Source organism: Onychostoma macrolepis, chromosome 14 (genome assembly GCF_012432095.1).
Source record: "Onychostoma macrolepis isolate SWU-2019 chromosome 14, ASM1243209v1, whole genome shotgun sequence".
NCBI lineage: Eukaryota > Metazoa > Chordata > Actinopteri > Cypriniformes > Cyprinidae > Onychostoma > Onychostoma macrolepis.
Window position 1 is genome coordinate 24,320,442 of NC_081168.1, and position 14,641 is coordinate 24,335,082.

General features: G+C 36.7%; 1 protein-coding gene across 2 annotated transcripts in view; it reads right to left on the reverse strand.

The window, feature by feature from the left end:
- spock1 (SPARC (osteonectin), cwcv and kazal like domains proteoglycan 1) overlaps positions 1-14,641 on the reverse strand; it is a 244,474-nt gene that overhangs the window by 81,372 nt on the left and 148,461 nt on the right. For both annotated transcript variants that reach the window (XM_058798033.1, XM_058798031.1), the window contains exon 4: positions 2,273-2,344. In XM_058798033.1, the coding sequence (XP_058654016.1) occupies positions 2,273-2,344 (72 nt within the window). The remainder of the gene's footprint in view (positions 1-2,272; positions 2,345-14,641) is intronic.

A 14,641-nucleotide genomic window follows, 5' to 3' on the forward strand; every position in this document is an offset into this window, starting at 1 on the left:
AGCACAAAGCTTAAGCTATTGCTATTGTGTGGCTGGCGCACTACAAATAATGAATGCAATGGAAGACATGAAATATTATTTCCAAGCATAGTGTCCCCACGAGTATGACACATGGTATGATTTCTGCTAATAATCCCACATATATTTGTATTGTATTAAAAAAGGGTTAAATAAGAGAGCTACAGCGGAATATTGATTGCGTGAGTGAGCTGATGTTAAGATAAACAGTTGTTCCTGTTCAGTCTGTTAATAAATATCATATTCTTGATATTAAGCTGTTTCCGCGAGTCCTTAAAATTGACATCCCAGTAAGATGATGCGGCCGCTCGGACGCAACAATATTCAAATCAATTCCGGTGGCCTGGCAACTTCTCCCAGTGCTCTCAATGCGGGCCATTTGCATGCGCGATATAGGCTATACTCTCAAAATATTATAACTTTAATTTCTACGATTTAAATGATCGTAACATTTCGACTTTATTCTCGAAATATTTCGACTTTATTTTCGTAGTATTTCGACTTTATTCTCGAAACATTTCGACTTTATTCTCGTAATATTTCGACTTTATTCTCGTAGTTTCGACTTTATTCTCGAAATATTACGACTTTAATCTCGTAATCTTTTATTTTTTTTTATTTTTTAACGAGGCACTAAAACGCCGTCGCATATAATAAATATGCACACTACATAAATATAATTTTGGATGTGATTAATCGCAATTAAGCGTTTGACAGCACTACAATCAGAACTTCATACTTTTTGTCCATATAAATATCAGCATCTGCACTAAATTGCATATTTGTGCTCAGTTTGGGCCTCTGAATAAAACATTGAACTGTTTTTCATCCATATTATTACTATATCAGACTCTATAAGCCACAAAAGCCTGAAGGATCAAATATGACACTCAACAAAAAAAAACACATTTAAACATAAAAATAAACTCTTGACACACACACACATAAAATGAGATTTTTCTGACTATTATTTCCTATGTCAGGCATCATTCAGTCACCACGCACTCTCAATGGGAAACCTCTTCAGTAATGAATGAGATGCTGTTAGAGCCGTCAGGATGGGCAGAAAACTCAAGGTTCGTTCGCTCACTGACTCCAGCCGTTTGCCTCCCCGCGGCTTAATTAGATGAAGCGCCAGAGGCCACTCCGGCTCCTCGGCTCAGCGTGCCAGTGCAGATTCAGCCGTTGCGGCTCAAACGCCGCATGACACACGCAGGCTGTCAGACGCTACGGCTGCCCGTTGGACACGAGGGGGTCAGACGACTCGGACAGGCTCGTTTTAATTCAAATCCCACTTATTCTCCCTCTCTCTGAGGAATGCGGGTCAAGTGTCTAATCACAGCGACGCAGAGCCACTTCAGGTGGGACTGTGAACTCTGACCCCTGGGGGTTAAAGCTCACCTCCCTCATCTCTATAGCAGAGTGGCCCAATTACTGTCAGACTCACTGTTGCTGTGGCAACCAGGACAGAAACCACAAGAGTTGAAGAATTATGCAGCCGTATGAAACACAGGAGAGAGACTGTGAGGGCACAGGGGTCACAGGGTCAAAGGTCAAGCTATCATCTTCTTTCGAATTTGGAATCTGGCTCATTACTGTCTGTTTATTTTCTATATATATGCTATAATATTTATGATAACTAATTATTGCACAGATTTTTAACTATTGGTCAGTTGCAACCATTCCATACATTTATTTATTTTTTTAAAGAAGACACATTAAATTGATCCTAAGTGACAGAATGTTCATTTCTAATGTTACAAAAGAGTTCTATTTCAAACAAATGCTGTTCTTTTGAACTTTTTATTCATCAGAGAATCCTGAAAAAATAAAATGAATCACGGTTTCTACAAAAATATGAAGCAGCATAACTTTTTTCAACACTGATAATGTTCTTAAGCAGAAAATCAGCAGATTAGAATGATTTCTGAAGGATCATGTGACACTGAAGACTGGAGTAATGATGCTGAAAATTCAGCTTTAATCACAGGAATAAATTACATTTTAAAATATATTCAAATAGAAAACAGCTATTTTAAATTGTAATAGGTTTTCACATTTTTACTGTATTTTATTCTATAAATTCATACTGACACTAAACGTCTGAGTGAGAGATAGATACAGAGACAGACAGACAGACAGCCAGACAGCCAGACAGACAGACAGACAGACAGACAGACAGACAGACAGACAGACAGACAGACAGATAGATAGATAGATAGATAGATAGATAGATAGATTTATGTTCACTCACCGTCAGCAGTTCTGCTCTTGGTCTGTGAGTGTGATTTAGGTTTCAGTTCTGATCGTGGGTTCGACTCGCTCTCTGTAAGAAACAAATATCATCACTGTCACGTATGCATAGACTCAGGCATAAATATCCTTCATGTTTCTGCAACAACAGTTAAGGGCTTTTCACACTGAACGCAAGAATTCCTGTGTGTCGATTTTTTTCCCCGTCACTTCGTGAACAAAAGGGGGGTTCAATCAGATTTGAGCTAAGATCACGTGCGTGGAGAAGCTGCTGTTGCACAAAAAGGCAAGAGTGGTGGCGCTGTTTCGAAAACCAGTGTAAACAAACACAGAAGAAGAGTATTCCGAGAGAGAAGAGAGTGGATGCCAAGGTCTTGTTATCTTTGGTTTCTGAGAACAGATTTATTCTCACATGTTCTTAATATAATTTCTATTAATTCTCCACTGAATTATGTGATCTGGAGTGTCCGTTTTCTCCCACGTGCGAAAATGTTATGAGTCAGCGCACGTTTACTCTCTAACGTTAGATCTTCGAAAAATTGAGAGAAACATTTTTCTACACATGAAATATTACAGCAAATAGACATGATTATGACAATATGTTTTCTGTATGTGTTTTGTATGCAGCTCATGGTATTTTTATAACCATTAAGGATGTTTATGACTATAAGCAGCGTGGCTTTATTAAACATACAAAGAGTGCATGTCTGCCTATTATAGAATCAAAATCAACTATAGATCACAATCGAAGTTATTACAAGCACTCGATGGTGGTTTAAGGTGGGTTTGAGGCAAAAACATTAATAATCACATACACTTTCAAATGTGGCTTGATGCTAATTGTACTTCTGTTTATATTTCAAGATGTTTTCTTGTAAAGCATTATAGATAGTTTGTGTTTCTGGCGTAGAACCAAACTTTTTTTAGCTATATTAATTTAATGCTGCATATTGAGCAGTAGATTATGTTAAATCCATATATGAGATACATATCTGAGGAAAAATGCATTGTTGGTCAGCGCCACCTAGCATGCAGGCGTGAACTAGCAGAAGGTGATCAATCATTTTGTGCTTGGTGTGAAAGTAACGTTCGTCTGCGATTCGCCTTGCTTTTTAGCATCGCGCTCAGTGTGAAACGGCCTTTATAGACAGTCGACTGTATTTCACAGCATTGTGTGCTTTGTTAATAATATATAAGAACAGAGGTGCAATTCACAAAAAAGAAAAAAAAAAAAAGAATCAATTTTCACTTTGAAATGGCAAAAGTGAATATACATTTCTGTTCAAATACAGACTTTTTCCTGAATGTGGAAGTCATGCCTGACTCTTAACCGGATGTAACGAGTTGATTCCAGAATTAAGAATGGGAATCATTTCCTGCAGAAACTGCAGAATCCAACTGCCCTAAATGAGCTGCTCTGCACATTCAGTTTATAGCTGTACTGTATCTTCTGACTCATTTATATCTAGGAATGTTACAAGAAGTATCTGAGACATCTGAGAGGTTGATATGTAAACAAAGCCTAATGAAGAACCCTAAGTCTTGCGAGCAGTGAAAAAAAAATCTACACAAACATCTGTTTTTACCTTGCATTTAATAATAAACTTGATTTGCAGGAGGTTTGTAAATTCTGAACAGCATGATAATGACTGAATCAAAATACTTGTGCCGCATTACTACACCAGTGCAGGTTTGTGAAAAAAATATGTTCTTGGAATACCTTGTGCAACTGCTTAGTGAATTCAGCCTGAATCTCTTTTTCAGCTTTATTTATGACACAGAAAGTTTTTGTGGAGCCTGACACGCTCTCAGTCTTTCTCTCCATCTGTGTCACCAGGGAATAAAACGCCAAATCAATTCACAGCCCAGTGTGTGTAAGTGTGTGTATGCGTTGTTTCTCTATTCATTGTGGGAACAATGTTTTTTTTTTCATCCTTTGTACATTTCTTTCATTTTTATCCTTTCCCTTCATTCATTCTGTCCATCTCTGTGAACACAGGGTCAAACAGAGAACAAATAACTGGCCACTATCAGAAACCCCACCAAAATAAAACCTCAAACCAATTTCCTGCATGTTTGCTCTCTGATCTTCCCCTGAGGCAGTGTGTGTGCGTGTCTTTTTAACAGTGAGACAGCTAAAATGAGAAACCCTGTTTGTGTACAGCCCGAGGACAGACATATCACAAATGAGATCTCTTTAAAATCTCAATTGTCTCTACTGGAAAGCAGAGAGACTAAACAGTTTACATACGTCTCAGATGTTTCTTTAAACCTCAGTAATCTGAGAAATCTCAAACTGTATTTAGATTTATTAAATAACCAAAGTCTGCAATCAAGTCAAAGATCATAATACGATGTCTCAAACGTTCCTCATCAAATGATCTGTAGGAATGGGAATTGATTCGAACAAAAGTTGATTTTAAGTTGTTGGGAATCAAGAATTGGTTGGAATCGAACCTATCAAAGGGTATTAATTTCTCTTTAAGACCCTGTTTGAGTTCAATTTCAACAGATAATTGTCAGTTTAAGGAAGTGACGTCTTTGTTCCTTGGACGTTTCCGGTTAGTGTTTGAGCGCATTCAAAACAATGGTGCAGGTGCTTGAAGCGCAGTGGGATTGCGATCATTTATTTAATCCTGCTGTTTAAAATGTCAAAATTAAAATGAGATCCTTGTTGCTCGGTGGTTGGGTGGTCCCTCTGGCCTGGAACTAACATTAATTTATAAATAATCGGAAATGAAAGGGTTTAGTTTTCCAAGAAATGCGCCTGGATCGCAGCAGTGAAGCGAGAAGCAGAATAGCAACTAGCAACTCTAGTATATACAGCGCACATTTCCATTCAGGTAAGGAAATGTTGTAATTTTTTCCACTTGATTATTTGTGACCCTGGACCACAAAACCAGTCTTAAGTCGCTGGGGTATATTTGTAGCAATAGCCAAAAATACATTGTATGGGTCAAAATTATCGATTTTTCTTTTATGCCAAAAATCATTAGGATATTAAGTAAAGATCATGTTCCATGAAGATATTTTGTAAATTTCCAACCATAAATATATCAAAACTTCATTTTTGATTAGTATATGCAGTATATGCATTGCTAAGAACTTAATTTGGACAACTTCAAAGGCTATTTTCAAACCATACATCAAGGTTATTTATTCAGCTTTCAGATGATGTATAAATCTCAATTTCGAAAAATTCCAGGGTCACATTTGTATGTATTTATGTTAACTCTTCAAGCATGATGCACCAAAGTGTTTTTGTCATTATTGTTTACAAATGCACTTAGCGTTTTGATTCTCGTTTAGTGAAAAAGGCCAAGCTTTTATTTCTGTTTCACTGCAGAGTGTTGTGGGCTATAATTAAATATGAGTTCATATTATTCAATTAAATGCAGGCTTGATGAGCACAGGAGACATCTTGCAAAAACATTAAAAATAGTAATAGTGCCCACACTTTTGACCAGTACTACTGTATGTGCATGTGTGTTTACAGTAAATGTGCATAAAAACATACATACCCACATATATACTGTATGTAGCATGTGTGCATTTATTAATCTGCATGTAGGCTATACTTTCATCTTAAAAAAAAAACTAATACAGGTTTTGCAAAACACATGACCACATTTTATGACCACAAGATGGCTCAGATAGAGCATTCAAATGCTTTCTCGCACTGTTCCATAGTAACAAACTTGACCAAACTAAGCACACATTTTAAAACAAACGAAATCAGTAATAATGGCATGTAGTGATTGGTTTACTAGCATTCATTTAGCATTGTAATATACATGCATGTTCTGTAAAGCTGCAGTGAAACGATATGCATTGTGAAAAGCTCTATACAAATCAATATGAAAATGAATATTTGCATAGACATACAGACTGACCCAGCAATACAAGTGAAATGTCCACATGATAAGTACGTAAGTGACACTGTTTGTCTTGCTTCAGTTTAACCAAACATAAGACCGATGTCATCCATTGTACGAACAAATGATCCCAACCTCTCAGCTAACAAGTTAATTGTAAGCATCCAGACTGCGATACACGTTTACCGCCATCTCTCGTGTACACGCACGCAGCATCAATCAAAGGCGATTTGAGCTGTCCGGAAAGATACTTTTAATGTTCTTTGTAAGTTTGCGCCTCAGTCATATTTAAAGGGTAATTCTAGTCACCGTTTCTTTTCATTTTTATTTTTTTTTAAATACCGTAACTGTTTTCGCTAGATTTAAAAATGCCGCTACCGGAAATGCTTCAGGACCAGACATGCACAGTTGCGTTCCAATGTCTTTGTTATTGTTTACGTTCTTGAAATGGTCTATAGAGCTAATTATGAATAGTCATTTTTGATGTTCTAGTTCATTTCAATGAATAGGTTAAAAAACAATTCTCTTACATTGTTAGATACGTATTTCTAACAATTCAGTGTCATGATGCGTTACACATGACTTTATTCAAATAAAGCCATGCGTGTAATCTCAAATTGCCGATTATTACCTTTCATTCGCTTAAGTTAATGAGTCACTAATATTTTACTATTTTAACTCGAGTTTGACAGTGATACCAAAAACAGCAGGCTTTTATCTGTGTGTCAGACACACACACTTCTGCTCCTCTTCATTTCATTCTGTCCGTTTCTCTCAGATTCGCTGTCCTGATTGATTTTGTGGTTTGTTTTCAGCGTTTGCTTTGCATGCTGTTTGTTTTCAAGAGTCTCTCTTACAAATTGATACACTGAAACAAGAAAATCAATTCCACACCAAACTGACCAACCAGCTCACACACACCTACACACACACCCACTTCCATCCGTATCATGGTGTGAGATTCATCAAGAATTGTGTCATTTTGTCTTTTATCACTAGACTCAGCTGTAACTGAATCTTAAGCATCTTTTGATCAATTTAAGCTTCAACTTAGATCACATAATTGGTGTTAACAGATCTCTCTCTCTCAATGCACACACACACACACACACAAAGAAACTATAATAAAATTCTGACAAAAATCTAAAACATAAGTAAAATAACTGCACAACAAAAGTTCTAAAACTTTAACTAAAAATGAAAATGAAAAAACTATTCCAAAATTCAATGAAATAGCACTGCACAACTGCATTGCATTATTTAGCATAATTAAAACTACTTTAAACTATTTAAAATTGTTGTTGCTTTATTTAAAAAGGCAAGCAAAATAAATGAAAATCTAGATAAACAAACCATCCCATCCCTGGTGTGTGTTTGAGATTTTACTTTCATGTTGTTAATCAGCATTCACTAGAGTGTTTGTCATGCAAACAAAAACACAGTGTTTGAATATGAATTCCTCATTACAGCAATCACTAAAGCAAAAGACAGACTTCACGTCAACTGATATGATGGATGTTTTCATGAAAAGCTGTCAGGATGCAGCTCTCATCTTCAGACAGACAGACTAAAGAAAACGCAGGACTGCAGCTGAGACCCGCTGAATTTATCCATTCAATCAAACCACAGACCTTTTATCAAATTCACCATCCAAACAGCATCTGCAGTCTGACCTGAGCAGAACCACAGCCTCATTAAACAGGCCACCTGTCTGAGCACAGTTAGCATTAAAGTGCCCCTATTATGGCATTTTTAAGGCTCCTAATATTGTTTTGGGAGTCTCCTGCAATAGGTTTACATGCATGCAAGGTGAAAAAAACGCTTTGTTTTCTCAAAATATGTGTTTAACATCACCTCATTTTCCAGCGCTTCTCAAACGATTCGTTCGAAGCAGTTCTAAGATTCAGTCTCTCTAACCCCTCCTTTTCATGAGCCTACTCTACTATGATTGGTCAGATGACCCAGTCTGTTGTGATTGGTCTACCGCATACAGCGCATCGGAAATGATAGGCCCATTGCCATAGTTATGTATTTTGGACGCTCGATGGAAATATAAGCATCTATTATTTATCATACTTACAGGTTGTGATTCAGTGGAGCTGCTGCTCCAAATAAACTGGGTACTGAACCATCTTTGAAGAGCAAGTGTTTTGTGTATCCCGCGCTAAACTCCCCAAGATTAGAGAAGCAGTCGTCAGTAAAATGACGTGTTTGCGGGCGGGATCGAGTTGTTCGCTGCTGGCCAACGTAAAACATAGCTGGGAATTATGCAAATGTGTTACCGGGAAATGGGTTACCGGATTAATGGGATTCGAATTACTAACGACTCATTTAGGCTGTATAGAGTCGATTCTTTATTTTGGGAGACAATACGTTTATTTATCGTGCACTTTCGGATTTACAAGTTTGCAGATCGTTTACATTCACATACAGCTACATTACATACTGCATGAAAGGCAATATCGGAAATGGCATAATAGGGGCACTTTAATGTTTATCAGTAGTTTTGGATCCAGAATCAGACCGGATGAGACATATACATACTACTTTATATTAAATCATTTATTCAACATTGGTGTATATATACATATAGAACTCCATGCTTTATCTATGCACATAAATAATGTGGTGGAAATTCTGTACTCTCTATATAAACTAATTTATTTCCATATCCTTACTGAATTTTGTGGTTTGTATTTGTATTTGTATTTTCATATTTTTAATTTTAATTGTAGTTAAAGATGTAGTATTTCTGTTGTACTTTTGTCATTTTTTTATATTTTATTTTTGTGTTGGTATAGTTTTATATTATTATATTATATTATTATGTATTATTTAGTTTTAGCATAAAGTTAAAGTGAATTGAAAAATAAGAAATGTTGCTTTAGCAACAAGATGAAATATATACTTTATGTTTATTTCATTTCAAGTCAATGAATATAATATATTCCTATTTATTCTAACAAAACGGTTTAACCAAATTTAATCTTAATTTTATTTTATTACAAAAATAAAAAAAAGAGCTTTTGAGCTGTTACCACATCAGCATTTGTGAAGTATTACTGCACTAAAGTCCATAACCTGGACATTTTCATATTTAATTAAATATAAGTTGCATACAAATCAGTTGGCATAACAAACACTGATTATTAATATCAGCTTTCTGGAAATACTCTATGTTGGGTATTAAAAACTACAGAACAGAAGTTACATTAATTGATCTGGATTTAAAACATTTCAATTCTATTTCCTTAAATTCAAATATGTATTATTCAAATCATAAGGAGCATATCATGAATACAAACTCTTCTAGCATCTCATTTATTTTCTCTCTTTATGAATGTGTCACGCTCTTTGAAAAAAAGGCCAGATTTTCTCCTTAAAAAGCATCTGACCTGTAAAGAAAGCTGAAGCACCATCTCACAAAGCAGCTAATTATTGCTACCCAATTAATTACAGCAAGAGGAATACAGTTGAAAAAATCCATTCATTCAAGAACATTTCTGCATTCAGCGGCACATGCCGATGTGTGTCGAGCATCACAATCAATGATTGGCCCTCAGAGACCAAGCAGGGGCGGGCAGATTGAGAGAAAGGCCAATCAGAATTTCTATTATTGATCATCAGCTGGCAACAAACTCCAACACGCGTTTGGCCAATTACCTGACTTTCTATTTACCATAACGAAGAAATCGAGAAAGTGAGAGGAATGAATGCAGCAGGGCTAATTAGTGCCAGCTGATTGGTCAAGAGGTTAAAGACCCCATGACCAATCAGATCTTTTTCTCTCTCTTTGACACACAATCGGTTTCAAAGTTAACTTTCTGCTATATCTGCCAATGCTGAGTGAACTCAGAAAATGACCTGAACATAAGTCTCTACTGTTCACCAAGACTGCATTTACTGCATTTTATCATAAAAACAGTAAAATTATGAAATATTACAACTGTTTTCTATGTGAATATGTGTTAAAATGCAATTTATTCCTGTGACGCAAAGCTGAATTTTCTGCATCATTACTCCAGTCTTCAGTGTCACATGATCCTTCAGAAATTATTATAATACGCTGAGTTGCTGCTCATGAAAGAATCATTTCTGATTATTAATAATGTTTATCACAATTGTGCTGCTTCATATTTTTGTGGAAAAAAATAAATAATATTTTTATTCAGCAAGGATGCATTAAAAGTGACAGTAAAGATGTTTTTAAATATTACAAAAGCCACCAAGTGTTGAGTAGTTTTATCTGTTCACCAAAGCCAACTTTAACTTGCATTTGGACGTTACCAGCTCCGGACTGCAGCCTTTGATTTGATTCCCAGTAAAGCTCGCGATAGGAGCCGTCCACACAGGTCAGATCTGAATGCTGACTGAGATGAAGCACTTTGATATCAAGAATACAGCATTTCTGTGTCCAATCCTCACATGACAGAACTTCAAACTCTTTCTGTGACTTTCATTTACGTTGAGGCTTGAGGCAAACGCAATGAACCTTACAAAGATTTGCTGTGGTTCATATTTTTCCTGCCATGTCTTATGTAGATAACGTCTTTGTGCTCGTGTGATGGTCCCACGAGGGATTTGCTCTGCATAGTGAATCTAGGCCAAGACGCGGGTCGTACGAGAGCAGACGGTACGGCGCTAATGATGAGAGGAACGGATCACTGCTGGCTGACGCTCGGTTTTCACGAGTTCTGCCATCTCATCTCTCTGTTTCTGATGAAGAAATAAACATTGCAAATACATTTTTAACGGCATAATAAAATCATAATGTCATCCTCCTTCTGGCCTGTTACCTATTTTCTCTTTGTCTTTCTGCTCATTTATGCGTTTTATGGTGTTTCACATTTGGTTGAATGTGAAAACTAAAGTGCCTCAGTGCCATTATATATACAAAAATAAAATAAATTAAAATATAAAATAAAATTATAAATAAAACAGGAAAAGCAGCATATAATATTTTAATTTAATATTTTAAAAAGTTAATATAATAATAATAATAATAATTTTCGAATACAATATGCAGAAAAGTACATTTTAAAAGAACATTTTAGAAGTTAATATTTAAAAAATAATCAATTAACAATAATACTAAACAAGCAGCACAGAACCTTTAGTTTAATATTTAAGTTAAACAAGCAAGTAAATAAATAAATAAATATGTATTATAAAGTAAAACTGAAAAGCAGAATATATAACTTAAAAAAGGAGGTAAATAATTCATATATTTAATAAAAAAATATGTATACAATATTTAAGTAAAGTACCAAGCATCATTGAACATTTAAGTTAATATTTAATTAAGTTAAACAAGCAAATAAAATAAATAAATATTATTACAAAATAAAACTGAAAAGCAGCATATAACTTTTTTTTTTTTTTTTTTTTTAAAGGTGCCATAGAATGTAAAACTGTATTTACCTTGGCATAGTTAAATAATAACAGTTTTATACATGGAAATGACATAACGTGAGCCTCAAACACCATTGTTTCCTCCTTCTTATGTAAATCTTGTGAATAAAAAAGACCACTGAAAAATAGGCGAATCAGAACATAACACCAACTGTAACGTAACAGTAGGGATCACTACGCCCCCATCATTTGCATAACGTCTACCCGCCCATGTTCTAGGCCAGCCGCCAGCCGAACCTACACAGCCGAATCATCAGAAGTTCTGCAGGTATTGTGAAGAAACAAGCGAGGACAACAGCGAAAATGGCAGATCATGGAAATAAATGTTCTGTTCCAGGCTGTGCAGGGGATGTGAAGTGCAGGGATGGGTTGGTGTCTGTATTCAGAAAGGCACGGAAAGCAAATAATGCGTTCTAATAAAATAACGCGAGCCACTAAAGGGACATGGTTAGCTTGTTAGCAGTAGTCTGTTTCATTACAGTACACAAGATTTCACTTACAACAGAGTAAGGAGAGATGACTGAGGATGATGGCGAATGATTTATACAGATCCTGAGCACCTCTGACAAGCATCTGATCTTGTAAAATGTGTGGTAAGTACTGCCGCTCCATAGTATAAACAGAATACGTGCGATCGCGAATCTCAAAAGCGAAAGTGATACTATAACGCGATCGACTGATCATTCAAAAGCAGTTTCAATTATTAATAGCGGCTCCCTGATGCACACATTTTATATACAGTATAGTTACCCGATGATATAACTGCGAGAGAAAGTATTGAAATATATACAGTGTTTCCCCTAGGTTTATGGTTTAGGTTGGTTTATGGCTTTAAAAATTAAACAAATCTTATTTTTTGGAAAATAAAGGGGATTTAATATTGATAATAACATTGAAGACATTGTATGATTATTCCTTAAAGATAAGGTTTTAATAGTTTTAGTAGTAGTAGCCTATTACGTACGTTCCACTGAACAATAGTAATATATTTCTGCCCAATGTCTTCAAATGAAACCGAACTTTTATTTTGACGGGTTGCCGTCTTTACATTTCTGTGTGTATATGATATGAGGATAGTTTTTCTCAAATTAAACGGTCAAATGCTAAAGAAGTGACTCTCAGAGCAGTTCTGGAGATGTTGTTCATGTAGCTATTTATGTCCTCATTTAGTGAGGCGGCAGACGTTAATATCACCACAAGCGTCACGCGGGCTTCTGTATGAGTAGTAAACAAACCTGCGCATCTGCGGGCCGCCCCCCTAAACTAATGGTAGGGGAAACACTGATATATTTTCCTCCCTGTGTTTCCTTCCTGCTGTGAGCTACTGAAATGAGCCGTACTGTGAAACAGCCAATCAGAGCGGCGCTTAACATTGAGCCGCACTGAGAAACTGCCAATCAGAACAGAGCTCATTATTATTCATGACCATTCCAAATAAGCCAATAACAAACCATTTCATACTAGGGAGAAATCCTAGGGTTGTAAATGCCCATGTAAAACCGTTTCTGGAGGTTTTTTGCCCTTACCTAAGCCACATACCTTCTATGTAGATATCAGAGAACAATTTAAAATACTGTATCTATGCATTCGATGGCACCTTTAAAGAACACAAATAATTCATATACAGTGAGGAAAATAAGTATTTGAACACCCTGCTATTTTGCAAGTTCTCCCACTTAGAAATCATGGAGGGGTCTGAAATTGTCATCGTAGGTGCATGTCCACTGTGAGAGACATAATCTAAAAAAAAAAAATCCAGAAATCACAATGTATGATTTTTTAACTATTTATTTGTATGATACAGCTGCAAATAAGTATTTGAACACCTGTCTATCAGCTAGAATTCTGACCCTCAAAGACCTGTTAGTCTGCCTTTAAAATGTCCACCTCCACTCCATTTATTATCCTAAATTAGATGCACCTGTTTGAGGTCGTTAGCTGCATAAAGACACCTGTCCACCCCATACAATCAGTAAGAATCCAACTACTAACATGGCCAAGACCAAAGAGCTGTCCAAAGACACTAGAGACAAAATTGTACACCTCCACAAGGCTGGAAAGGGCTATGGGAAACTGCCAAGCAGCTTGGTGAAAAAGGTCCACTGTTGGAGCAATCATTAGAAAATGGAAGAAGCTAAACATGACTGCCAATCTCCCTCGGACTGGGGCTCCATGCAAGATCTCACCTCGTGGGGTCTCAATGATCCTAAGAAAGGTGAGAAATCAGCCCAGAATTACACGGGAGGAGCTGGTCAATGACCTGAAAAGAGCTGGGACCACCGTTTCCAAGGTTACTGTTGGTAATACACTAAGACGTCATGGTTTGAAATCATGCATGGCACGGAAGGTTCCCCTGCTTAAACCAGCACATGTCCAGGCCCGACTTAAGTTTGCCAATGACCATTTGGATGATCCAGAGGAGTCATGGGAGAAAGTCATGTGGTCAGATGAGACCAAAATATAACTTTTTGGTCATAATTCCACTAAACGTGTTTGGAGGAAGAAGAATGATGAGTACCATCCCAAGAACACCATCCCTACTGTGAAGCATGGGGTGGTAGCATCATGCTTTGGGGTGTTTTTCTGCACATGGGACAGGGCGACTGCACTGTATTAAGGAGAGGATGACCGGGGCCATGTATTGCGAGATTTTGGGGAACAACCTCCTTCCCTCAGTTAGAGCATTGAAGATGGGTCGAGGCTGGGTCTTCCAACATGACAGTGACCGAAGCACACAGCCAGGATAACCAAGGAGTGGCTCTGTAAGAAGCATATCAAGGTTCTGGCGTGGCCTAGCCAGTCTCCAGACCTAAACCCAATAGAGAATCTTTGTAGGGAGCTCAAAGCCAGAAACCTGACTGATCTAGAGAAGATCTGTGTGGAGGTGGGCCAAAATCCCTCCTGCAGTGTGTGCAAACCTGGTGAAAAACTACAGGAAACGTTTGACCTCTGTAATTGCAAACAAAGGCTACTGTACCAAATATTAACATTGATTTTCTCAGGTGTTCAAATACTTATTTGCAGCTGTATCATACAAATAAATAGTTAAAAATCATACATTGTGATTTCTGGATTTTTTTTTA